This window comes from Microcebus murinus, chromosome 9 (genome assembly GCF_040939455.1).
Source record: "Microcebus murinus isolate Inina chromosome 9, M.murinus_Inina_mat1.0, whole genome shotgun sequence".
NCBI classification, from domain to species: domain Eukaryota; kingdom Metazoa; phylum Chordata; class Mammalia; order Primates; family Cheirogaleidae; genus Microcebus; species Microcebus murinus.
In genome coordinates this window covers 92,731,125-92,756,219 of record NC_134112.1, presented here as the reverse complement: position 1 = coordinate 92,756,219, position 25,095 = coordinate 92,731,125, and the positions used below count along the sequence as shown (strand labels likewise).

The following is a 25,095-nucleotide window of genomic DNA, read 5'->3' as shown; positions in this document are numbered from 1 at the left end:
CAGCAGAAGAGAACAAAAAGACTGTCGTAGTCGTGGTATCCTGTCCTTCCAAGAAAACCAAGACCCTAAGTCCAAAAGCACCACACGATGACTTAGTTTTTACAGAAGGCGCTGTAGCAGGGGAGAGAGAAAGGAGGCGACATTCCATCGTGCACCTCACTGCAAATCTTCATAAATGTCCCCTTAACTGTCTCGGCTGTTTTTAGCCAATGCCGTGCTCCTGACGGCATCTGACAGCCCTCCGTCTGTTCCCTGGCCTTCTCCCGACGACCCTCTTCCAGGCCTTTCTGGTTCCTGCCTCTCATTCTCCACTGCCAGCCCCCTTGCTCAAAGTCCTCCAGCCTGCGTACCCCATCAGCCGAACGAAATCCTAGTGCAGCACCACTGTTGCAAAAGCGTTTTCCCAGGGGGCAGAAATTCGTTCCGGCACCCCTACATTCACACTGAGATCGATAGGGGTTTTAGAGACCAAAAATATAACTCTGCCAACGTGCATACAGGAGTTGGTTAACTTCCCTCACCTCCACGGCTAAGCAGCCAGCACACCTGCTGCGGCACAAGTGAGATGTCGCTCATCCTTCTCGCCCCTTCCACGCACTGCCCAGGTGGGAGCCCTTGCTGTTTCTTCCCTGGACCACTGTGTCTCGGATTTCAGCCTCTGCCTCTGCCACCTCCTCCTCCCTCCGGCCACCAGAGCTCAAAGCCCTCATCTGAGCCTGCGGCTCCCATGTTCAAAACATTTGCTGGCTCAAGGTCAGATAAAGAGGAAAGTTCAGATAGAGAGGAAAGCTCAGACTCTGTAATCTGGTCGCCAAGGCCGGCTCCAGCCTGAGCTCATCTCCCTCAGCTCTCCCTCCTCACCCCGACGCCACCCATCACCCCGCGCAGAGCACCGTTTCTTGGACAGACCGCCAGTTTCTCGTTGTGTATTTTATCAACCTGTTGTCGCCTGCCGGGGCCTCAAACAGCCTTTGAGGCCCAGCTGACTCTCGCCAGCCCCTGCACAGCCCCCTGCACCTGCTCCGAGCCCTCTCAGCTCTCACTGGACCAGGACAACAGCCTCCTAGCCTGTCCTTGCTTCTACCCTCGGCCCTGCCCCCACCCCATGTATCCCCTGCACACGAGCCAGGTTGGTCCCCTCAAAGATAAGTCAGAGAGCCCATCTCCTTTGAGTGTCTCCTCCCCAGTGGTCCCTGCCTCCCTCAAGGCCAAAGTATTTAAAACAGCCTGGAAGTCCCTGTGTGTGATGTTTCCCACCCAATACCTCTCTGTGACCATGCCCACCTAAAACACTGGCCTCCCGGCACGTTCAATGGGAACAGGGTTTGGGGGTTTGTCTATTTTTGTTGTCTACCAGTGTACCCCCAGGACTGGGAAAGTGCCTGACTCATAACAAGGACTCCTTCGCTTTCTTGAATGAATGCATAGAAACTGCCTATTGAAGTCATTCTTCCAGGCCCGACACAAAGGCTACCTTTTCCCATATTGCTCCTGTCACAACTAGCCTCCTGTATTCCCATGGTCCTTTGCTTCGGCCTCTAAAGCTTCGGGTTGACCAGAGTCGCCTCCCATACAGGTGCATCCCCCTCCCACAGACGGGCTTCTGGAGGGCAAAGGAGCTCAGGTGCATGTCAGGAAGCCGGGTCTCAGAGAGGTTAAGAAAAATGTCCGAGGCCTTACACATAGGAGGCCATGAGTTAGGATTCAACAGAATCCAAAGTCTTCTGAACACCCTTTCCACTAACCCCAATGCCTCTCAAAACAAGCAAACAAACACAAACTTGCTAAGGTTTTAATTTTAGTCTAATATATAGTACTTCCCAAGAATTATTAAGACAAAAAGAAGAGGCCGGGCGTGGTGGCTCACCCCTGTAATCCTAGCACTCTGGGAGGCTGAGGCAGGTGGATCGTTTGAGCTCAGGAGTTCGAGACCAGACTAGGCAAGAGTGGGACCCTGTCTCTACTAAAATTAGAAAGAGATTAATTGGCCAACTAAAAATATATAGAAGAAAACATTAGCCAGGCATGGTGGTGCATGCCTGTAGTCCCAGCTACTTGGGAGGATGAGGCAGTAGGATTGCTTGAGCCCTGGAGTTTGAGGTTGCTGTGAGCTAGGCTGATGCCACAGCACTCCAGCCTGGGCAACAGAGTGAGACTCTGTCTCAAAAAAACAAAACAAAACAAAACAAAAATGAAAAAAAAGACAAAAAGAAGAAGAAAGGAAGAAAGGAAGAAAGCGAAAGAAAGCAAGGAAGGAAGGAAGGAAGGAAGGAAGGAAGGAAGGAAGGAAGGAAGGAAGGAAGGAAGGAAGGAAGGAAGGAAGGAAGGAAGGAAGGAAGGAAGGAAGGAAGGAAGGAGAGAGAGGCCGGGCGCAGTGGCTCACGCCTGTAATCCTAACATTCTGAGAGGCCAAGGTGGTGGATCATTTGAGCTCAGGAGTTCCAGACCAGCCATAGCAAAAGTGAGACCCCATCTCTACTAAAAATAGAAAGAAATTAATTGGCCAACTAAAAATATATAGAAGAAAAAATTAGCCGGGCATGGTGGCGCATGCTTTAGTCCCAGCTACTCCGGAGGCTGAGGCAGAAGGATTGCTTGAGCCCTGGAGTTTGAGGTCACTGTGAGCTAGGCTGATGCCACATCACTCTAGCCTGGGCAACAAAGTGAGACTCTTTCTAAAAAAATTTTAAAAATTAAAAAAAAAAAGAAAGGAGAATGAAAAAAGAAACGAGGGAGGGAGGCAGTGACAGAGGGAGGGAAGAAGAAGAGAGGAGGAAAGGGAGGAAAGGAAGGGAGGGGAGAAGGAAAGAAAGAAGAAAAAAGAAAGAAATGCTTCAGTCACTTTTCGTTAATCTGTGCTCTGCCTAGATGACATGGCAGCTTCAGCGTAAGAAGGCTTAATCAGACCACAAGCATCTCTCTCTAGCTCATAAGCTAACAGACACATTACGAACAGTGATCACCCTGTCTTCCAGCCAGCACCTCCAGGATGCCTTGATTTCTGCCCTTTGTGTGTGTGTCGGAAGCAGAAATCCTGAAAGTAAAGGCAACATCATCATATGCCCCTCCCTGCCTTCCACCCTTACCTGATCAGAAGGCTGTCATTACTGGGATGACTAAGTCAAGTTAATAAAACTACTTTCTAGCCTAACATCCTGCCATCTTCATCATAGCAGGAATATATGAAAATCACTGTCACTTTCATACCATGTTGATAAATATCCCCGTGATATTCTAAGATTTTATAAACAGAAGTTACCTATGGCTAGCACACCTGGAATTTGAAGATACAGGTGCAGTTACCAACTTTGCTCACTAGGTGGCTCTCAAATTGTATGACCTGTGGCCTGGGTCCCTTCCAGACTCAGGGAGGGATAGGTTTGGAAATGCGTGCTTTAATTTCCACCAGGGGTGGTTGTTATCTGTATGTTGGAACATCTGTGCTTCTGGATGTGCAAACTGATAACAGTAACCTCTAGCTAGAACTTGTTAGAAGAAATTATAAATTGTCCTATTAGAATCCCTTTAAAAAGGACTTCTTCAAAGCAAAATATAAAAGAAATCCAATCTCTGCCTGATTAAGAGGTCCCATATTTATGAAGTACTTCTATTATAAGACACCAATATAATACTACCACCAGAGCACAGGACTAATAACTTCTGCAGTAAATGTGGGTTATGGCAGTCTTTTTCCCAGCCCTCTACAGAAGGTAGTGCCCCAGAACCCCTCACCCAAACTAGCAACAAAACTGTACATCTTTAAAATAAACTAGGCTAGCCTAATCCAGAAGACAAGGCTGATGGTATACTTCACCCCTCTCCACTCTCATGCCAGCTAAACTAAAATTGACTTCAAAACATGGCCGATTTACCACTTTCTCTTCCCCTCCTGAGATCTAACCAGTAAACTTTTTGACAAGGACCAAGCTATCACTGTGCTCCCAGGGGATTCTGGTGTTTAACACTTGTCTCAACCTGTTCTTATTAAATTTCTGACATGCCCCAGTTCACTGAGACACATTTGTTCTCTTCCTTTCCCTCCCTCCCTCCTACCTGCCCAGGCACTAATGCAGCATATTAATTTCTCGGGTTAGCAACACTATCTTCTCAGGCAGCCGAGCAAACAAGTGAAGGGAGAAACACGATGATTTCTCATGAGACACACACGAATATCATCGTTAAGAGTTTTTGAGGCACAACCCATTCACATGACTAAGCCCTCCAACGTTTTCATCTCACCACTGCAGAAATCAGATGAAATAATAGGATAATTGTGAGTTGGCTTTGTGTTTACTTTGGTGTGAGAGCTGGTCAGAATGGGGTTAAGGATGGTTATGTAATACATAACCGCAAGTGAATTCCCATGGGGCTCCCTTTTTCTCTTCCCTCAGCCCCAGGAACAAGCCCCCCTCCCTCCTTGGGGCTGCCGCCATCCATTCTTCAATGCCAGTTTCCTCTTCCCTGTGGTCCACACCAGAATGCAATGCAGGCTCACAGCTCTCCCACTACCTTCCTGCCTCTAAATCAAACAGAATGCTCTGCAGGATTTCCATATTGCAGAGGTGGATGCTGGATTTAAAAAATAAATAAGTGCAGAGAATTGCAATTTGTCCTGAAAGTGTTAGAGTGGTGTTTACTTTCATAATGCATGATAATGTAGATGGATCAAGTGTGATCTCTCTCAGCTCCTTTTCTCATCTTTGCTCTCCTCTCCTTGACATCTGAGCTTCATCCAGACATCCCTTTTAATCCGCGGACTGATGCTACTCTGTCTCCTCCATCCTCCAGCAGACTTTACCCTTGAATCTCTCAAAACTCTTGCAAATAAACCAGTTCAAGAGGACACAAAAATAAAAACGATGTATCCTGGAGTTGCATGATGGTACCAGGAGGTCTTGCTTGCACATTTCTCAAATCTGTACTTGTCTCATATGCTTCGAGGTAAACACCTATGACCAATGTCGTTAGCCCCATTTCTTCCATTGTGCAGATGAGGAACCTGGGGCTCAAAAAGCTAGGTGATTTGCCCGAGATGACAATATTATGAAGTTACAGTATTAAAACCTATGAAGTGACAATATTAAAACCTTCTAATGGATGACTTTGTTTCTGATACCTCAGAGAAAACTTCAAACTGCCTCTATATGAAGACAGTCCTATTTATGGCATGAAGACTCAGCTACCTAAACAGTATCGAGTGTCTTCCTCTTGGCAAAGTGGCTAGAGGAAGGGAGGACATGTGGAGTGAGGGCAGGGGGTAAACTTTGGGGCATGGGGCATTGCTCACATACCTCTGCATATATTTTATCAATTAAAGGGCCATTTGGGTTGGCAAAAATTCTCCTTTAAAAATGGAAGTACCTTCGGGTAGGATTAAGCTTCTCAGAGACACTTAAACCACAAGGGTCACTCAATGTAGCAATTCGTGCATAGAATGTTTAACCACAGGTCAACAAGTCTTTAAAAATAAGGTGTCCTGCCTGAGCAAGAGCAAGACCCCATCTCTACTAAAAATAGAAAGAAATTAATTGGCCAACTAAAAATATATATAGAAAAAATTAGCCGGGCATGGTGGCACATGCCTGTAGTCCCAGCCACTCGGGAGACTGAGGCAGAAGGATTGCCTGAGCCCAGGATTTTTGAGATTGCTGTGAGCTAGGCTGATGCCATAGCACTCTAGCCTGGGCAACACAGTGAGACTCTGTCTCAAAAAAAAAATTAAATTAAATTAAAAATTAAGGTGTTCTTTATTCAATAGAATACATACAGCAATGAGAATGAATCTATGCACAACCATGGGTCAATGGGAGAACTGAGTTACCAAAGAATATGTATCCAATGATTGTGTTTTGTAAAGTCCAAAAACAGGCAAACCTTAAGTCAGGATATTTGTTAACCCTCGAGGGCAGGCAGATGGTAAAACAGACGTGAGGCTTTCCCTAACATCTTTGTTTCTTGAAACCCTGAATAAGGTTTATGGCCACAGGAACAGAAGTCAGACAGAACTGGATTAAAACCTTGGTTCTGCAACTGAGTGACTTTGAACAATTTCAACTCCCTGTGTCTCAGATTTTTCCACCTATAAAATGGGACTAATAATACCTTCCTCAGAGGGTTGGTGTGAGAAGTAAGTGAAACAATGTATGTAAAGTGCCCCACAGCATGCGTAGGTGCTGTAATAAATGGGAATCATCATTAACCCCGCCCCTGTCGCCTGGTGGAAAGAGTACAGATGAGAAGGAAAGGGAAGGAACAAACAAGACTTATGATCAAAGATGAGCAGAATCCCCCAGGATGCTGTCCTGGAGAGTTTCTGGAGAGCGAGGTCTCTTCCCTTCCCACTGCCTACTGGGCCTCCTCAATCTTGCTGCCTGCAAGTGCAGGCTGGCCCAGCACAGCCAAACAAAGCTGTTTTGGTCCCATCCACGCAGGCCCTTGCTAGGGACCTGATAAATCAATTTGTACTAATGCTTTCCTAAGGGTTTCTAGCAGCTTCCTGGGTTACCCTCCTGGTGATGTAAGTTGCATTTTAAGCAGAGCATTATGGATATACAAGACCATGACCTAAGTTGGGTATAATTTCACCTTTTCCCAGAAAAGGAGCCAGGTGGGGTTGGGGGCTGGGAGCAAGAACACAATATGAACAGGATAGTGTTAAGGTCAAGGCTGCAGGAACAAGCCAGAGCCTGGGAAGTCCCAGGGACTATAGGGACTCTGCATGCTTTCCTTCTGACCACAGAAAGAGAACAGGGACAGATGTCTTAGGGGAAGACAGGTGTCGCTCTGGGAGACCCTGTCAGCTAAGGGGCCTATGACTCCTAGGAGACCAGAGCAGTGTTCAGAGTAAGAATTTTTGGGTTTGATTCTGTACTGTTAAATGATGCCTTAAGGCATCCATGCAGAGACTACTGCTGCGTATTGCTGAATATTAATATTCGCCAATAAAAGGCGAAACTGCTGATACAGGCAACAACATGGATGAATCTTAGGAGCATCATGTTAAAGGGAAAATACCAGACTCCAGAGACTACATAAAATTCCAAAAGGGCAAAAGTTATCCATGCTCATAGAAAGCCTGGGGCTGGAGGTGATTCAAAGGGGCACCAGGAAATGTTTATAGGTGGTGAAAATGTTCTGTGTCTTGTTATGCATTTGGCAGAGCCCATTGAACTGTACACTTGGGATGGATACAATTTATTTTATGCAAGTTATCCCCCAATAAAGTTGATTTTGAAGGGGGAAATAAATGATGTCTTAGTCATAGAGGTTGTTCCACTCTGGGAACAAGTTGGGAGGCCTGCAGGGGAATTTCAGCAAGTCTTAGCTTCCACCATTCTCCTAGCAAATTAACGTGTGCTCAGTACTTTACACTTTATGAAGCACTTTCTCTTCTTGTGATCATTACACCCACTCTATGAGGTGGGCATGATTAAGCACATTTTATAGCTAAGGAAACAGAGGCACAGAATGGCTAAGGAAACTGGCTGAAGTCTTCGGACTCAGAATCCTGCTATCTTTCCATTGTCCATAGTCCTGCTAGACTTTCCTGGAAATGGCCTCAGAGATCATCCAGGCCTAGAAAAGCAGAAGTGCAGAGAGTATAAATAACTTGGCAAAGTTGTGGTGCTAGAGTCTAAAGGACAGAGTCTAAAATCAAAGGTGTGCTCCTCTCACAACAAACATAACGAGAACATTCCGGAAGGGGATCATCATGAATGGAGACAGAGGTGGTCCTTCGCTCCCCATATATGAGATTTGCAGACCAGAAGAGAGAATCAATCCTAAAACAAAAGCAAGACTTCTTTCCAGGGCTCTAGACTCCACCTCTCACTGCATAAAGCAGTCCCCTCACCCCACCCCCTCAAGTCCCAAGGGTCTTGTAACTTTAACAAACTTTAACAAACCAAGCACATGCATTACCTCACCACAGTCTGGCTTATTTCCTAGCAGCAATTGTCCGGAGCTTGCTCCATTTCCCCCCTTCTGTTGGCTTTGTACCCTTCGCCCATTCCTCCCTGCTGAAATCACACAGCTCTGACCCCCCTGAGCCAACAGAAGCCTCCTCCTCCTTCCCAAAGTCCTGAACGTTAGAAAAGAGGGCCCGGGTGCAGAGCAGTGTGTATAGCATGGCCCCTTCTGTAGATGTATTTTAAAAGCATGTGTGGGGCAGCAGAGGGAGGGAACCGTGTGTGATGGTGTGTACACACAGCAAGACAATCCTGGGAGGAATCACAAGAAACAGTTGATGGTGGTTCCCTTGGGGGGACAGAAATTGGAAAGTTGAAGGGAGGGTTGTACTTTCCCATTTTGTTTCTCAACATGAATTTTCTAACCAGTGTACATGGTTATGCCAATAAGGAGAATCTGTGCCAAGAAGTTATGGGCCATATTTGTCTTATCTGTATAAGAAAGAGGAAAACCTGAGAAACATAAATTTTTTTTTAAATATGGGAAGCACCTACAATTCACCACCTCTATTTCTTACAGTGACAGAAACATGCAACTAAAAATTTAAATGATAGAAAAACTAGTATGAATGTTCACCCAGATGGGACGGAGTCAGGGAGGGGTGCAGGAAAAGGGCCAGGAGTGAAAGCGAAGGCTTATTCTTCATTAAAGGCATCACTCCCCTCTGAGCCATGGCAGTCCCTGTGTGCACCCCAGCTGGGGTCCGCTCCTGCCTGCGATTTTAGGATTTTAGTCATCTGTGTGCTTCCTCACGTCCTGGGCCCCAAGACTCCTCTGATGCCTAGCTTGTATAGGGCAGGGACCGTTTTACTCTTCGTTGGTGCTTTCAGAGTTTAATGTATACACAGTAGAAACTAAATCAACATTTATTAAACAGAACATCAGGCAGCCTCCAAGAGGGTGGGAGGTGTGTGGCTCGATTCCACTAGATAGGATTATAATATCTTTCTCTGCCACCCATACCAGGAACCTTCCCCAATTCTTCACGTCTGCTCTGTGAGGGCATGGTGAGGTTCAAACTCCTTCCCATGTTTACCGAGACTTCCCTGCTCTGGCCCGCACCGCCTTTCTGCCCCTGCTCCCAAGACAAATCCTGCGCCCCAGTAGTCAAACTGGTCCATTCACCACTCCCTGAGCACACCTTGAGGCTCCCAGCCTTCGGGCTCTTGCTCATGCCTTTCCCAATCTGTGCCGCTGAGAACCTGGGTCACACTGCCTTCTGCCTGAAGACTCACCCAACGCGCCCCGCTGGCTGGGCTCGCTTCCTCTGCTAACCCCCCAGGTGCTTCACTTGGGGTTGGACCCCGCCTCGCCTCGCACTGTGGTCTTCTAAGCATCCCCTACTAGAGGGTGAAGATGTGGCTCTTACCCCTGCCTTTCCCGGTGTCTGTTACAGTTCTAGGGCCTGCAGAAAGGGAGAGGGAGGGAGACAAGGGTGTAGTTCCAGTCAGAAGTAGAATTCATTAGGTTAGAGCCTGGATCAAGACCGAGTTGGGTTTAGGATTAGAATTGGGACACGGTTGGTAAATTCCTAGTCCCACCCCACTAGGCGGCGCCCACAGTCTCAGTCGGGTCAAGACGCCTCCGGTTTTTGAAGTTTATTACCTGTATAACAAGTTTCTTTCCTGCCCTACTGTCCCTTTAAGAAGGTGAACCAGGTGAGCCCGGGAGTCCGCCCCCAACTCTGGCCCCGCCCCCCGCCCCCGCCCGGCCCACCCAGTCCCTCGCGACCTGGCCCAGCCGTCCGGGCCGCGGTCCCAAGTCCGGGCCCCGCGCCATGGAGCGGCGCTGGCCCCTGGGGCTCGGGCTGCTGCTGCTCTGCGCCCCGCTGCCCCCGGGGGCGCGCGCCAAGGAAGGTACGGACCCCCGCCCGCGCGGCTCCCGCCCCGCCGGCCGGCACCTCCCCGGGAGCCGGCATTCCTGAGCAGGCCCTCCCCCCGCGCCCCTGCCCCGCTCTCTCCTTTCCCCTGGCCGCCGGCTGTAGGCTGGCCAGGCCCATCTTTGATCTTTAACCCCAAGCTGCTGCTCTCCCGGGTCAGTCACCCTTACCCCTGCCGGCCGGCAGCGTGCGCCTGCGGGGCGGGGAGGGAGCTCCTGACCACTACCTGGAGGCCGCTTCTGCACCCGCCCCCCGAGCCTTGGTGGGACCCTTCATTCCCACGCAGCCCCGGCCTCAGGTGGCCACCCCAGAGATCTGAGACCTCAGAAGTGGAAGGTGGGACGCCGTTTCCTGCCAGCCTACGCCAGGGCCAGGGACCTGGCGCTCGGGGAGGGGTTAGAACTGGCCCACAGCATGCACACCCCTCCAGCCCGGCTCCCCCACTACCCAGGCTGGGCGCTGTGCCGAGTATCCCCCTGCACAGCCCCAGTCATTGGCCCGAGCAGCCCTCTGACCCTGGGATTGACCCGCCCCACCCAGAAACCCCCTTCTGAGGTCCCCTAGCCACCCCTACCCACTCGTAACTGCAGGGCTGAGCTCCTGCCCTCCACCCATTCCAGTCCTGCCCCGGGTGGGTGCCCCAGGCGCACCAGCCCGAACTGCAAGTCAGGTGGAGCTGCTCTTCCTCCTGCTTCCTGCCTTGACTTTGGCCAAAGACCCAGCACTCCAGCCCTTGCCCCACTCTGCCGCCCTCCCTACCACTCAGAAAGAGGACGGTGTAAGCCCTGGAGCTCTTCCCTCCTCCTTCCTGGGCCCTTTTCCTCCCCTAAGCCCCAGGAAGTCACAGCTGTTAGGAACAGGATGTTGTGGCCTGGGGCTGGGCCCCCAGAATTAGGAATGTGTGTTGCGTGGGCACCTCCTCCCCCGGAGGTGACAGGCTCCTTTTCTCCCACCTTCAGTTACTCTGATGGACACAAGCACGGCACAGGGAGAGCTGGGCTGGTTGCTGGATCCCCCAGATGATGGGGTAAGTGTCAGGGGAGGGAAGCCTCAAGGCTGAAGACCAGTGGGAAATGGGGTGGAGAGGTGGGTGGAGGAACAGAGAAAAGAGCAGGAAAAACTGGAAGTGTCTCCTCTGGGAGGGGGAGGGGAGGCTGAGTCAGAGACTCCTGAATGGGTTATGGGGGGGAGGGGGGGTGCCACCCATCAGACTTCAGACTTCACCCCAAGTTGCATTACTTGTGAATATTGTGAATACCAATGAGGGGATGATGAGCCCGTATCCCCCAGGGAGAGGATGCACCATGCTGGGGCTAGATGAAGATGAGGCCACTGCTTTGCTTGGGAAGGGACAGAAATATGAGAAAAGCATCCTCAATCCAAGATCCATTCATCCAAATGGAATTGCATGGGTAGTTTTCAGGGGGTCAGGGAACCCCATAATAGTGTATTTTAAATTCTGTTTGTACGCGGACATTTTTTTCTGGAGAGGCAAGCCAAAGCTTTCATCAGATTTTTCAAAGGGTCTTTGACTCCCCCTAAGTTAAAAGCTACTACCATAGGCGGCTCTGAGCCCCTGGCATGTGGTCCATACCTCCCTAGCAGGTTCCATGCACACGATGCGCTCCAGCTGTTTGAGGGTGTAAGTAAGAGCTTGCTCCAAGTGCCTTCCCTCCTTGCACGTTGCTAAGACCCAGTGGACCCAGGGAGGTTGTGGGGTGACTTTCAGAGAACATATTCAGACTTTAAGTCCAGAGAGCACCTCTGGTGATACAGGAAAAAACAAACTCAGTTTCTTTCCTGCTATATTCTCACAACACAAATCACTTCTGTGACCTCTGGTCACCAAAATGTGTATAGGGGTTTCTCCTCACCAGCAATCAATTCTCTGGCGGATTCTTCAGTGGACACCTCTGACACTGTTTACCTGAGATAGCCTCAGGCTGAGGGCTCAACCCCACAAGACTGCCCCCCCACTTCAGACACCGATTGCAAGTAATAGGTTGTTACCTATGCTTCTGTTCGATCGGATTTAAACTGGGCTCCCCATGGCCCCCTCCTCAGGGACAGCTCACAGAACTTACATTTACTGCTTTATTATAAAGGATGTTACAGAGGATACAGATGAGCAGCCCAGATGGTGGAGATGCATGGGGCAAGGTGTGCACACCCTCGAGGACCGTCCTCCTATGCAGCTATCCAGAAGCTCTCTGAACCCTGTCCTTTGGATTTTTATGGAGGTTTCATCACCACGGCATCATTGATTAAATAACTGGCCATTGGTGATAAACTTAACCTTTAACCCCTCTCCCTTCCGGGGATGTTGGGAGTGGGGCTGAAAGTCCCAGCACTCCAATCTCTAGGTCGGTTCCCCTGGCAACCAGCCCTCCTGGGTCCTGGAGCCCCCAGCCCTCAGTCAGATCATTAGCATAAAAAAAGAGACATCACTGCGAGATTCCCAGTGTTTTAGGAGTTGTTTTCCAGGAAATGAGGACTAAGACCAAACATATTTTACGATATCACAGCATCCTTTCTGCACACAGCAGAGCCCGCCATAGAACCACAGGAGGCTGCCCCTGCTGCTGGTGCCCCTAGGACCCTGGTCCTGGACCCCCTTCTCTTGGTGTTTCCTTTTTCAATCCAGTACTTGGGACTTCAGTCCAGCCTCCACTTTCTTTTCCTCTGGGTCCTAGGGTCCTGGCTCCTCCGTTCCCTGCTCTCCCACGGAGTGGCCTGTAATTAAAGTTAATAGACTAAACCATAATGTATCCTGCAGGAGGGGCTGTTTGAAAATCCTGGATTAGGCCAGCCCTAATAGGTGCCTTATCTCATAAACCAGCTAATCACCCCACAACGATGGCTGTGGGTCCATCTGCTGGCTCCCAGGGGCCTTCATGGCACCCCTGCCAACTCCAGCCACATAACTCTTCCCTAATTGGGCTGGAGTGCAAGCAAAGCCCCTTTCACAGCTCAGGCGAAATAGCCTTGCATGCTAGGAGGATAAGAAGACAGCCAGCAGTCACACACTCCCACCACCTACCTTGTCACCTCTCCTCCCCATCTTTTCAGAACGCACACGCACTTGCACACACACACACACATTCGGGTTCAGGCTCCCCAGAGCGCTGGCATGCAGCAGCCAGCAGCGCCTGAGTGATAAGGGAAGGGATCCTTCTTGCTGATCCTGGGCAGCTGGTTGTCCCCCATCTGTCACTGCTGGAACTGAGAGAGGCAAGCTACAGCTGGGAACATCTGCTTCTCCTGGCTCCAGCTGGGGCAGCGGCAGTCTGGCTAATGATCCGCACATTAACCACCCACCTGCCCCACCCCAGACCTCCCCCTGGGGCTTCCTCAGCACAGCTCCCTCTGGGAGTAGACTCTAGGTGCCTTTTTCATTGCAGTTTCCTGGCCTTTCGCACACCTCTTGCCGGATCTTTGAACTCCCTAGCATGATGCAGAAATATGCTTCGAAGCAGCATACATGTCTTCCCCACTCTACCCCAAATTCTTAATTAAGGGTGCTTTTTCTTCCCTTTTGCTAGGGATTGAGAGCCTGCCTTAGGGTGCAGTAAAAACCTGGGGAAAGCAAACCTTCTAAGAGCCTCAGTCTCTTTTCTATTAATTGTGTGGTTGCAACCAAAATATCAATGGAATATTTAATAGAATTTGAGACCTGTTTTCTTAAATTTATCTGTCAAAGAAAATACTTAAGAATGGTTGAGAATATTTTTTTGAAGAAGAATGAAAGGGGAGACTTGTCTGACCAACAGATATTAGAATGTCAACTATAAATCATGTGGCATTGTACAAGATACTCAGGTGAATGGAATGGAACAGAGAATCCAAAAACAAGCCCACATATGTGAGATTTGAGTATGTTTTAGCATTTTAATAGCAAATCAGTGTGGAAAGTATTGACTAGTCAATAAATTGACAAATGGATATTCATATTTTTTTAAAAAAGATAAAGATATATCTCCACTTCACATTATGCACACATAAAAAATAAATTCTAGGGAGATTAAAATCCAAACCCACAAAAATTGGGGGGAAAATATAGATCTTTATAATCTTGGGATGTGAAAGCTTCCCAAGCAAAATACTCACCCCAGAAATCATAAATGGAAAGACTATAAAAGTTATTATGTAAAAATGTACAATGTATGTCCACTCCAAAGACACCATCAGCAAAGTTAAGTGGCATGGCAGACAGGGAGAAAATATATTAAATATACATTTCAAGCAAATTATTAATGTCTATAAAAGGGGGGGGAAGTCTCATCCAAATAAGTAATCAAAAGATAATAAAATATCAGGCAAAGGTTATGAACAGAATAATTACATAAAAATAACAAATACCCAAGGAGCAAAAGTGAAAGGCACAAGGTCATCCTCAAAGAAATGTAAATTACAATGATAAGAAGCTGTGTTTTGACTGTAGGATTGGCAAAAGTAGAAGTGTTGAGGAGGTTTTGAGAAAATAAGCCCTCTGGCATTGGTGGTCAAAGTGTAAATATATAAAGCCTTTTGGAAGACAATTTGGCAGTTTCTTATAAAATTTTTAGTATGTCTACCTTGGATACCACAGTTCTACAGAAATCTTACAATAATCTGTGGGTTTTCTAAAAAAAAAAACAAAAAAAAAAACCTAGAAGCTACCTGAATGTGCAATGATGGGTGAATTATTAAATAAATAATGGTACATCCATACAATGGAGTATTATTTATGGATTGCTAAAAAGGGTTAGATAGACCTCTATGTATTCATGTGGACATCTTTCAAAGACTTATTATTTATGAAAACAGAAAATAGGTTACAGAATAACATTTGTATGATCTCATTTATCTTAAAACACAGAAACATTCAAACATTTCTCTGGAGGCATGGAAAGTTTTACTGCAAATTGTTAAGAGTGGCTGCCTTGGGGAATGAGGGTGGAAGGATGGAGGCGATTAAACTTTTTATTTGATGTGAGTCTTTACTCTTTGGCTTTTTACAATAAACACACAGAGGCACAATGATTACGAGCGTAAACTCTGGAGCCTAGTCCCTGGCTCACGTCCCCACAGGTCACTCAACCTCACCGTGCCTCAGTTTCCTCATGGCAAATGCTCAGAACAGTGACTGGCCCCCAATCAGCACTATATAAGCGCCAGCCGTTACTGTTACAAAGTTTAAAAATTCTTTTAATATAAAAGAAGTTAGGGGAGCAGGCTAGGTGATGTCTAGAAGTCCTGCCAAGTCTTTTGTCAATTGCTGGTTTCGATAATAGCAATACCTGGAAGGAATATTGGAGAAGGTGCGATTCCCCTGTACAGAGAGTTCTATGCTTGTTATTGCCCTACAAAAGCTTAGGGGCTTTTTAAAAAGAAGTCTCTTCTCTGAACAAACCGGCAGAAGGGTTTTGTGACAGAGCTTCACTTTTGGGGTACCTGACAGCTCTGCTGATGAAAGACCTAAAAATGTAGTGCTCGTGTATTGTCTTGCCCACCCTATATCCAAACAAATTACCGACCCTAAACATTTAACCTACTATCCTGGAGCTGAGGGGTGGGGAGAGGCAGGACAAGTAGCATGAACCGGGGGGCTCTGACACCAGCTTCCTCTCCATCAGTCATAAAAAACAAGGGTTTGGGGAGCAGGTAATGATCTGACACCTGATTCTGCTTCCCTTCTCACAGTGGAGTGAGGTGCAGCAGATGCTGAATGGGACACCCCTGTACATGTACCAGGACTGCCCAGTGCAAGAACGCGGAGACACCGACCACTGGCTCCGCTCCAATTGGATCTACCGCGGGGAGGAGGCCTCTCGCGTCCACGTGGAGCTGCAGTTCACCGTGAGGGACTGCAAGAGCTTCCCCGGGGGAGCCGGGCCTCTGGGCTGCAAGGAGACCTTCAACCTTCTGTACATGGAGAGTGACCAGGATGTGGGCATCCAGCTCCGGCGGCCCTTGTTCCAGAAGGTACTGCTGCCTTTCTGTGCTGCCTCAGTCCTAATGCTCACCCCACTCACCCAAAGGAAAAGGGAGAAGGTGGCAGAGACAGGAAAAGAGTGAAGGTGTAGGACCAGAAAAAGAATGTGGCACCAGTCACCAGAAAGGCTGGATTTGAGTACCTTTTCTGCTGCATCCTGACTTAGGGGATATCATTTAACCTCTCCAAGCTTTTGTTTCCTTGTCATAAAACAGTGACAATAAGAGGGCCAGCCTTATCTAGAGTGTTTTAGAAGCATCCATTGAGGTAACAGGATGCCCTGGTGGAAGAGGGCAGCATTGTGCAGAGGTATTGAGACTTTTTCTATCAGTCATGTGACGTTCATGTGTGGCACAGCCCTACGGGCACAGCTGGAGTCTTGTGGTCAAACAGTTCCCTGCAGGCTAGTGCTCTCTAATACCGTCCCTTCTTTTCTACTCGGGAAAACACACTGCAGTGCAGAAGAGTAAGGAGCATTTTACGATAGGACGTGCTCTCGTTTCTTTCAAAACAGAAAATGTTGTAAAGTTTATTAGCAATAAATTAATTATGACATGCTCTGTTACCGATCGTCTCATTGGCACTACAGTTGGGAACACCTCTGGGTAGTGGAAATTTTGTGGACCATAGAGCCCCAGTGCCTGGCTTCCAGTTCTGGCCTCATCATGCTCTTCTCTTAGCTTTAGTCTCCTCATCTGTTAGGGAGAGACGATAAGGTGTGCGGGGTAAATAGCATCGTGCACATAGCCCTGCACCCCACATATAATATGCTCTTTGTCCATGGTTGTGCAGATGGTAAAGCACTTAGCAAAGACAGAGAGTTGTTTCTGTGGTGGGGGGAAGAAGCAGTTGCCAATCCTCCCCTTTCCCCACCCCCAACCTTCTTCCCAGGTCACCACGGTGGCTGCAGACCAGAGCTTCACCATTCGAGACCTCGCCTCCGGCTCCGTGAAGCTGAATGTGGAGCGCTGCTCCCTGGGCCGCCTGACCCGCCGAGGCCTCTACCTCGCTTTCCACAACCCAGGTGCCTGTGTGGCCCTGGTGTCTGTCCGGGTCTTCTATCAGCGCTGTCCTGAGGCCCTGCATGGCTTGGCCCACTTCCCCGACACTCTCCCCGGACCCGCTGGGTTGGTGGAAGTGGCGGGGACCTGCTTGCCCCATGCACAGGCCAGCCCCGGGCCCTCGGGCGCGCCCCGCATGCACTGCAGCCCCGACGGCGAGTGGCTGGTGCCAGTGGGCCGGTGCCAGTGTGAGCCTGGCCACGAGGAAGCCAGCGACGGCAAGGGGTGTGTTGGTAAGGACGGAGGAGCACAGAACCCCAGGGCCTGTTTGGGAGGGTCTCTCTCTGGGGTGCCACGGCAGGAAAGGCGGCAGATGCTCCCTCTCGGCTGCTTTTAACCCAAGTGGCCCCGAGCACGCAGGGCTGTTTTCAGTTCAGGGACTGGGATGGAGGGGACGGCTCTGCCTGTAAAACATGAGAAAGCCATGGCTCTGCTGCGTTCTCTCCAGCCTGCCCCAGCGGCTCCTACCGGATCAACACGGACTCACCTCATTGTCTCAAGTGCCCCCAGCACAGCACCGCCGAGTCCTCGGGGACCACCGTCTGCGCCTGTGAGAGTGGCCACTCCAGAGCCCCCGGGGAGGGCCCCCACGTGGCATGCACACGTGAGTCCGGGGGTAGGGCTGGCATCTGGGACGAGGTGGTGGCCCTTTGCTAAGCCCTTCTCCGGGTCAGAATGTGCCAGAACTTATTAGATACTGGAGATGTCCGGAGTGTCAGGCACGTTCAGCCCGCGCCCTCCCTGGAGGAACTCAGAGATGTAGTCAAGCTACACTCTCCTCCGTGGGAGTCGAGTCTCCCCACAAGGCCCCGGGCAGTGGGCGGAGGCTGGCTATCACTGATGGCTCCTCTTCTTCCACAGGTCCCCCCTCAGCGCCCCGAAACCTGAGCTTCTCTGCATCAGGGACCCAGCTCTCCTTGAGGTGGGAGCCCCCAGCAGATACGGGGGGACGCCAGGATGTGAGATACAGCGTGGGGTGTTCCCAGTGTCGGGGCACCGCGCCGGACGGGGGCCCCTGCCAGCCCTGCAGTGGGGGTGTGCGCTTCTCTCCTGGGGCCAGGGGGCTCACCGCCCCCGCCGTGCGGGTGGAAGGCCTGGAACCCTATGCCAACTACACCTTCAAGGTCGAAGCCCTCAACGGAGTGTCCGGGCTGGGCGGCTCCAGCCACGCCAGTGCCTCCCTCAGCATCGGCATGGGGCACGCAGGTGAGGGACCCGCGGGCCAGGCCGGGCCAGAGGACATGGGCTTAGGACCACAGGGGCACACTGAGGGGTGTGGAGCAGTGGAAAAGCTACTGACATTATTTCCTGTTTCCTTCCCAATCCGACTTTATCCTTCTGGACAGAGTCACTGTCGGGGCTGTCTCTGAGGCTGGTGAAGAAGGAACCGAGGCAGCTGGAGCTGGCCTGGGCGGGGTCCCGGCCTCGCAGTCCCGGGGGGAACCTGAGCTATGAACTGCACGTGCTGAACCAGGTCAGGCTGCCACTGAGAGACGGTGTCCGGTGTCCCTGCCTGGGCACGCTCCACCCGTGTTCTCAGCCTCGGGTGCCGGATGGGAGGAATACACCCACAGCAAACTGCGTGGCTGTCTTAGGACAAAAGTCTGCGAAGGACCCTGTCCTCAACATTCTGCTAGCGAGCCCTGCCCCACGTGCTCCCACTAGCATCCGCCACATGCACCCACGCCTGGCTCAGTGGGGCCCAAGTAACGCTAGTCCCCCCCCACAGGATGAAGAACGGCACCAGATGGTTGTAGAGCCCAGGGTTTTGCTGACAGAACTGCAGCCAGACACCAAGTACATCGTCAGAGTCCGGATGCTGACCCCGCTGGGCCCTGGCCCCTTCTCTCCCGACCATGAGTTTCGGACCAGCCCGCCAGGTGGGTATCTCGTGTTCTGCCCCAAACACACACGCACCTGTGGCCACACTTGGTGAGCCCTCCTCCTCCTCTGCACATAGGCATGCACACCTGTCCTCTGGTGTAAGGGACAGACACATGCCCGACTCCCAGTGAGAGACCTGACCCAGGGTGTACCTGAGGCCCTGCCCTTCACCCCCCATCCCCATGGACTGCGCCCCCAGACTTTCTCACCCCGTGTGCCTGCAGTTTCCAGGGGCCTGACGGGAGGAGAGATCGTGGCCATCATCTTTGGGCTGCTGCTCGGGGTAGCTCTGCTGCTCGGGATCCTCGTCTTCCGTTCAAGGTGCGGGCTCTGCCCCTCCCACCGCCACTCTGGGGCCCTTTGCCCCTCACCGTGGCCCCAACGGCCTTCTCACACCCTGGTGCCAAAGCTCAGGGTGTCCCCACTCCCATCCTGCACTCTCAGCCCCCGTCGTCTCTGGGGGAGATCCAGCTGGAGCCCGGTGGACCCCTGAGGTGGTCCTGAGCCCCTGACGAAGCTGGTCCCCAACCCCACAGGAAAGCACAGCGGCAGCGGCAGCAGAGGCAGCGTGACCGCACCACTGACGCGGATAGGGGTGAGCTGTGAGTGTGTCCTCGCGAGCATGTGTGTGTGCATGTGCATGTGTGTGCATGCGTGTTGGGGGTTGCCGCTGGGAAGGATCCAGGGGACCCACACTTGCTAGGCCAACTCTGGGGGTACTGATGGAGTTTATTGTCCCTAGGGCTCCTGTGTTGCTACCTGATTAACTTTGGTTAATTAACTTTGTGCTAATAGCCCCCAGTGGCCCTGAGGCAATTATCTCTTAGCTGTTGGTGCTGCTGTCCCAGCACCCTGGGCTCTGGGCAGCCTTCCCCCATCCCCGAGCAGAGCAGGACGGGGACTGAGGTCCTCCAAGGCATGTGGGTTTCCTGCTCGTCACCTCATTAGCCCCCACAGAAGGGGAGCGAGTGATTGGCTCCGTCTGGGAATGTGGAGGAGGCGTGACTGACGCGTAGGGCCTGGGGATGGGTTGGGAGGGCAGGGGTGGAGGCCTGGAGGGCAGGGGTGGAGGCCGGGAGGATCTGCCTTTCGCCTGTGGGTTCTGGCCCACTGCTCTGGCCTTGGGGAGCAAGGACAGAGGATCTTGGAGTGTAGATGGGAGAAAAAAGCTTAGCTGCCAAGGACAGGGACTCTCGTCCACTCCAGCCCCCACAGGAGTCACTTGGGCAACAGGGAAGTGTGGAGAAGAGGGGTGTGTGTGGCCAGCCCCTTCCTCCTCGCCTCCCCCCAGCACTTGTGGTGCCTCTGTGGCTGAACCCCCTTGCCCCACAGAGGACAAGCTATGGCTGAAGCCCTACGTGGACCTCCAGGCGTATGAGGACCCTGCCCAGGGAGCCCTGGACTTCACCCAGGAGCTTGACCCAGCCTGGCTGCTGGTGGACACTGTCATAGGGGAAGGTGAGCCCTGCCGTGCACGGCAGCCGGCCCTCTGTGTGGCCGCACACTAACGCCAGTGGGCCCTTCCTTCCAGCCCTTCCCTGGGGAGCCCCACTGGTCTCTCCTCTGGCCCAAGAGTTTGCAGATGAGCTCACACTCTGTTTTGCCCTGTGTCCTCCTCAAGCTGCTGTGTTCATGTTAAAAACCCCTCCTCGGGTGCCCTGGAGCAGCCCTTGCCTCCCCTGGCTTGCTTCTGTGGTCACGGAATTGCAGGTGAAGAGTGCTGAGCACGTCTGCCTCATCCATAGAGATGCTGCCAGCCGAGGCCCGGCTGTTGTCCAGCGGCTCCCGAGTGTGGGAGCTATTCAGAGCCTCCCGGCCACATTCCACCCATCAGGGGCCCGGTGTCCTTGGGTCGCCTTGATCCCTTGAGTCACCAGAGGAAATGGACCTGAGCAGAGAACAAAACATGGCATTGTCCTTGCCAATCGTACAGCCAAGCTGGCTGAGCCACGACCAGAGGAGCTTACGGAAGACAGGTGGCAATGGTCAGCTACCCCGGTCACCTGGGCACTAGCCCTGGCCCGGCCTGCCCTTCGTGGACACACCCTAGTCCTGCTCAGGGCTCCCTCACCCAGCATTTACTGAGCACCTGCTGCAAGCCAGGAACTGTGCTCACGCTGGAAGACAGAGTTTCACTCCGGTCCCGCACTCTGTCCTTCCCCAGGAAGCTCACTCCACACTTCTGATCCTCCAGAGAGGAAAGGGGGACTGGCGGACTCTGGGGGAGCCTGGAAGTGCACTGGGCCATGCCCGTTTTCCTTCCACCCAGGAGAGTTTGGGGAAGTGTATCGAGGGACCCTGAGGCTCCCCGGCCAGGACTGCAAGCCCGTGGCCATTAAGACCTTGAAAGACACATCCCCAGACGGCCAGTGGTGGAACTTCTTTCGAGAGACGACCATCATGGGCCAGTTCAACCACCCGCACATTCTGCATCTGGAAGGCGTTGTCACAAAGAGTATGAGGGGTGGTCTCCCTGGGCTCCAGGAACGGGGTGGGGGGATGGGGGAGACCACTGAAGTGGAGGGGGGATGGGCTTCCAGGGCAGGAAGCCTGGCCTGGGCATGATGACGTGTGCTCCGTGTCTCAGGGAAGCCCATCATGATCATCACAGAGTTTATGGAGCACGGAGCCCTGGATGCCTTCCTGAGGGTGAGGAGGGGAGAGGGCCAGTGGGGGATGGGGGTGCCACGCAGTCCCGGGCATTGGGGGCCAGGCCCTGCCCATCCCCTGACTCGCCCGTTCACCCTGCTGCAGGAGCGGGAGGACCAGCTGGTCCCCGGGCAGCTGGTGGCCATGCTGCAGGGCATAGCGTCCGGCATGAACTACCTCAGTGACCACAATTATGTCCACCGGGACCTGGCCGCCAGGAACATCTTGGTGAGTCAGAACCTGTGCTGCAAGGTATCTGACTTTGGCCTGACCCGCCTCCTGGACGACTTCGATGGCACCTACGAAACCCAGGTTAGAGCCCTGCACAGACCGCGCACCCTCTCACACGCACTGTTACGTGCCATCCGTAGTCATGTGTGGACAAGCACACAGACTCATGCTCACATGAGCACTGTAACCTTCCATCCCCATCCCACGTGCCTTCTTAGGGAGGAAAGATCCCCATCCGCTGGACAGCACCTGAAGCCATTGCCCATCGGATCTTCACCACGGCCAGCGATGTGTGGAGCTTTGGGATTGTGATGTGGGAGGTGCTGAGCTTCGGGGACAAGCCCTATGGGGAGATGAGCAATCAGGAGGTGAGCCTAGAATATTCCGCCCCATGTCATCCCTAACTCACAGCTCGCATCTCCTCCCAAAGTCCTCCCATGGCCTTTTGTGCAAAACCCTTATGTCTTCACTGGCCGGTTTTCCTACACTCCCGTCTCCTCTGGTCCCTTCACCCCACACCCTCCCCTCTGTACTCCTCCCACCCTGGTCAGGTTCCTTAGAGGCTCCATGCAGTGATCTTGTGAACATCGTTTCCCCTGGGCATCCTCCCTGCCCCGCTGCAGGTCATGAAGAGCATTGAGGACGGGTACCGGCTGCCCCCTCCTGTGGACTGCCCTGCCCCTCTGTACGAACTCATGAAGAACTGCTGGTCATATGACCGCGCCCGGCGGCCCCACTTCCGCAAGCTGCAGGCACATCTGGAGCAATTGCTTGCCAACCCCCACTCCCTGCGCACCATTGCCAACTTCGACCCCAGGTAACCATGCCAGGGAAGGACTAGGGCAGCTGTCCCCCACCTTTATGGCACCAGGGACCGGATTCATGGAAGATAATTTTTCTGCAGGGCGGTAGGGGACGGTTTCAAGATGATTGAAGTGTATTACCTTTATTGTGCATTTTATTTGTATTATTATTGTTACGTTGTAATATGTAATGAAATAATCATACAAGTCACCATAATGCAGAATCAGGGGGAGCCCTGAGCTCGTTTTCCTGTGACTAGACGGTCCCATGTGGGGGTGATGGGAGACAGTGATTGATCTGACGGGAGGCAGAGCTCAGGCGGTGATGCCAGGAATGGGGAGCAGCTGCAAATACAGATGAAGCTTCTTCGCTCGCTCGCTGACCTGCCATTCGCCTCCTGCTGTGCAGCCCTGTTCCTAACAGGCCACAGACCCTACCCGTCCGCAGCCATGGGGTTGGGGACTGCAGAACTAGGGAATTCAGAGAGCAGATCTGGAAGAATGGAAATGGCATTCAGCCACATCCACCAGGGGCTGGGCCCAGGGAACTCTGGACAGAGTCCAACGCATGAAGCAGGACTACAGTCTGTGCCCTGGGGGAGAGTCCAGTAAGTAGGTCAGCTCCAGACTATTCCCATTTGCAGAAAATCGATTATAGTCAGGCCCCTATTCCTTAACTCCATTTGGGCTGGAGGTCCCCATCCTTTCCCTTCTTAGGCTGTCTAACCTGGGACCCTCCCTGGACCCATCCGTGCCAGTCTCACTGCATCGAACTGTGGCCCAGTCTGGGACTTGGGTGCATACTCTTCCCCATAGGAATAGGAAAAAGTCGTTCATTCAACAGGTTTTGGAGAACCTGCTGGTGCAAACTCTTTACTGGACGTTGGAGATAAGCTGGACTTATGACCTGGTACCTGCTCCAGGGAGTTTGGGCAGCCAGGTTGGGGTGCAGGAGGCAGGGCCACCTTGCTGGGCCTGGGAAGGCTCCTGATCACATGGCCAGCCTGGGAGGGGCTGAGACGGCAGCGTCCAGTCCAGGGACAGCAGCCACGAATCTGGGGGAACAGCAGGAATCAGCACAAAGAGGACCAGTCCTATTGAATAAGTTTAGACTTTATCTTGAATATAGAGAACCAATTTTCTAAAATCGTCCATAAGAGGTACAGGGTCGGAATGGCCTTTTTTTCCAAAAACATGGCTGGAGACACAGAGAATGAACTGATGGGGGTTGCGGCGATGGGGGGATGGGCAAGGCTGCACTTCAAGCGCTTTATCGGGTAGCCAGCCTGGCGTACTGGCCTCTGTATCCAACCACCATATATAACCTTGTTTCTGGGAGAAAATGTGCTCCAAGTTCCAACCTTTGAAACTATCTTTTGGAGCACAACTCCCTCGTGCACTGGAGACTGCATGTGCTAATCTTTCTGGAATGCTGGGTATTTTTCCCCCAGCAGATTTACTTTGCTAATGGTTTTTGGCTCTGGCCGGCCTAGTACAGGAACACTCATTGTATTGTGGGTGTCAGAGTGCGAGAGTAACAGCCCAGGTCGAAGGTGGCGAGCAAAGGCCGCTCCAGAACTCCAGCAGCCGCTCTGGAAAAGGGAGGACCCCTCGCCACTGCCCAGGCCTCTGTTCCCCTGCCTTCAGCGTCCTCCCTCTCGGTTGGGGAACTTTCAGGTCTTAACCAGGCTCCCAGTCCGCTGCCCAGAACCAGCCACTCCAGTGGGAGACTGGCTGATGGTCCGCTTCCGCCGGGGACTCCCGGGGCTGCCACTTTCCCTGAGTCTGTGGATGTGGCAGGACTGTCAGCTGGCCCGCTGCTGTGAGCACCCCGGGACACAGGCCAGGCAGTGGGCGCACAGACAATGGCCGGGCTAATCCTCACGGTCTGGGTGACTCTGCCCAGACACCCAGCGTGAGTGCTGGCTGCAGATGCGCAGAGGCCGAGGCCGGCCGGCTCCCACACCTCGTGGGACTGACACTGCCTTTATTCCACAGGGTGACCCTCCGCCTGCCCAGCCTCAGTGGCTCAGACGGGATCCCGTACCGAAGCGTCGCCGAGTGGCTCGAGTCCATCCGCATGAAACGCTACATCCTGCACTTCCGCTCGGCCGGGCTGGACACCATGGAGTGTGTGCTGGAGCTGACGGCCGAGTGAGGACGCTGGGGCGGCCGGGCAGGGGGGGGCCGCCGGGGTGGAGCCTCCAGACTCACAGTCCCCTTCCTTGCCCACAGGGACCTGATGCAGATGGGAATCACGCTGCCTGGGCACCAGAAGCGCATTCTTTGCAGTATTCAGGGATTCAAGGACTGAGTGGCAATACCCGCTCCACCAGCCCTCCTCAGGGAGCAAGGATGGGCCGTGGTCGCCCGTGGCCACTCACAGTGCCCTTTCCCTCAGCCTTCCGGACACAGGCTATTGGTGCTGCTCCTGCCCACCTTCCAGAGAACCCTGCCTCTGGGCCCTGGAGGCCTGTTTGTTTTAAAAAGGAAGGGTGGGGGATCAAAGTAAAAAGGCAATGGCAGGAGGGAGGTGGGGAAGGCTTAATATATATACATGCATATACAGATATATTTTTGTAAATAAACAGGAAATGAGTTTTCACCCTTACCCTGATCTTTTCATCCCACCATCCCCTCCATCCC

General features: G+C 52.2%; 1 protein-coding gene across 2 annotated transcripts; it reads left to right on the top strand.

Annotated features, from left to right (window-relative positions):
* The first annotated feature begins 9,683 nt into the window (after positions 1-9,683).
* EPHA1 (EPH receptor A1) lies at positions 9,684-25,054 on the top strand. Of its 2 annotated transcripts, none has more exons than XM_012768107.2 (18): positions 9,684-9,824; positions 10,807-10,874; positions 15,530-15,811; positions 16,713-17,115; positions 17,331-17,486; positions 17,744-18,088; positions 18,229-18,356; positions 18,612-18,762; positions 18,991-19,087; positions 19,303-19,361; positions 20,099-20,224; positions 21,036-21,221; positions 21,354-21,415; positions 21,521-21,727; positions 21,865-22,014; positions 22,270-22,463; positions 24,448-24,603; positions 24,685-25,054. In XM_012768107.2, the coding sequence occupies exons 1-18, from the start codon at positions 9,746-9,748 to the stop codon at positions 24,761-24,763; spliced, it is 2,928 nt and encodes a 975-aa protein (XP_012623561.2). In that variant the 5' UTR covers positions 9,684-9,745; the 3' UTR covers positions 24,764-25,054. The 2 variants fall into 2 exon arrangements, with proteins under 2 accessions (XP_012623561.2, XP_012623562.2); XM_012768108.3 differs by lacking the exon at positions 9,684-9,824 and adding an exon at positions 10,019-10,183.
* The last annotated feature ends 41 nt before the right edge of the window (positions 25,055-25,095 follow it).

What these genes read in the sequence shown, in the direction of transcription:
- EPHA1 (XM_012768107.2), top strand. Translation starts at nt 9,746, where the DNA reads ATGGAGCGGCGCTGGCCCCTGGGGCTCGGGCTGCTGCTGCTCTGCGCC. An exon ending in GGGAGATGAGCAATCAGGAG is followed by an intron (nt 22,015 to 22,269) that starts GTGAGCCTAGAA and finishes GCCCCGCTGCAG; the next exon opens with GTCATGAAGAGCATTGAGGA. An exon ending in GTGCTGGAGCTGACGGCCGA is followed by an intron (nt 24,604 to 24,684) that starts GTGAGGACGCTG and finishes CCTTGCCCACAG; the next exon opens with GGACCTGATGCAGATGGGAA.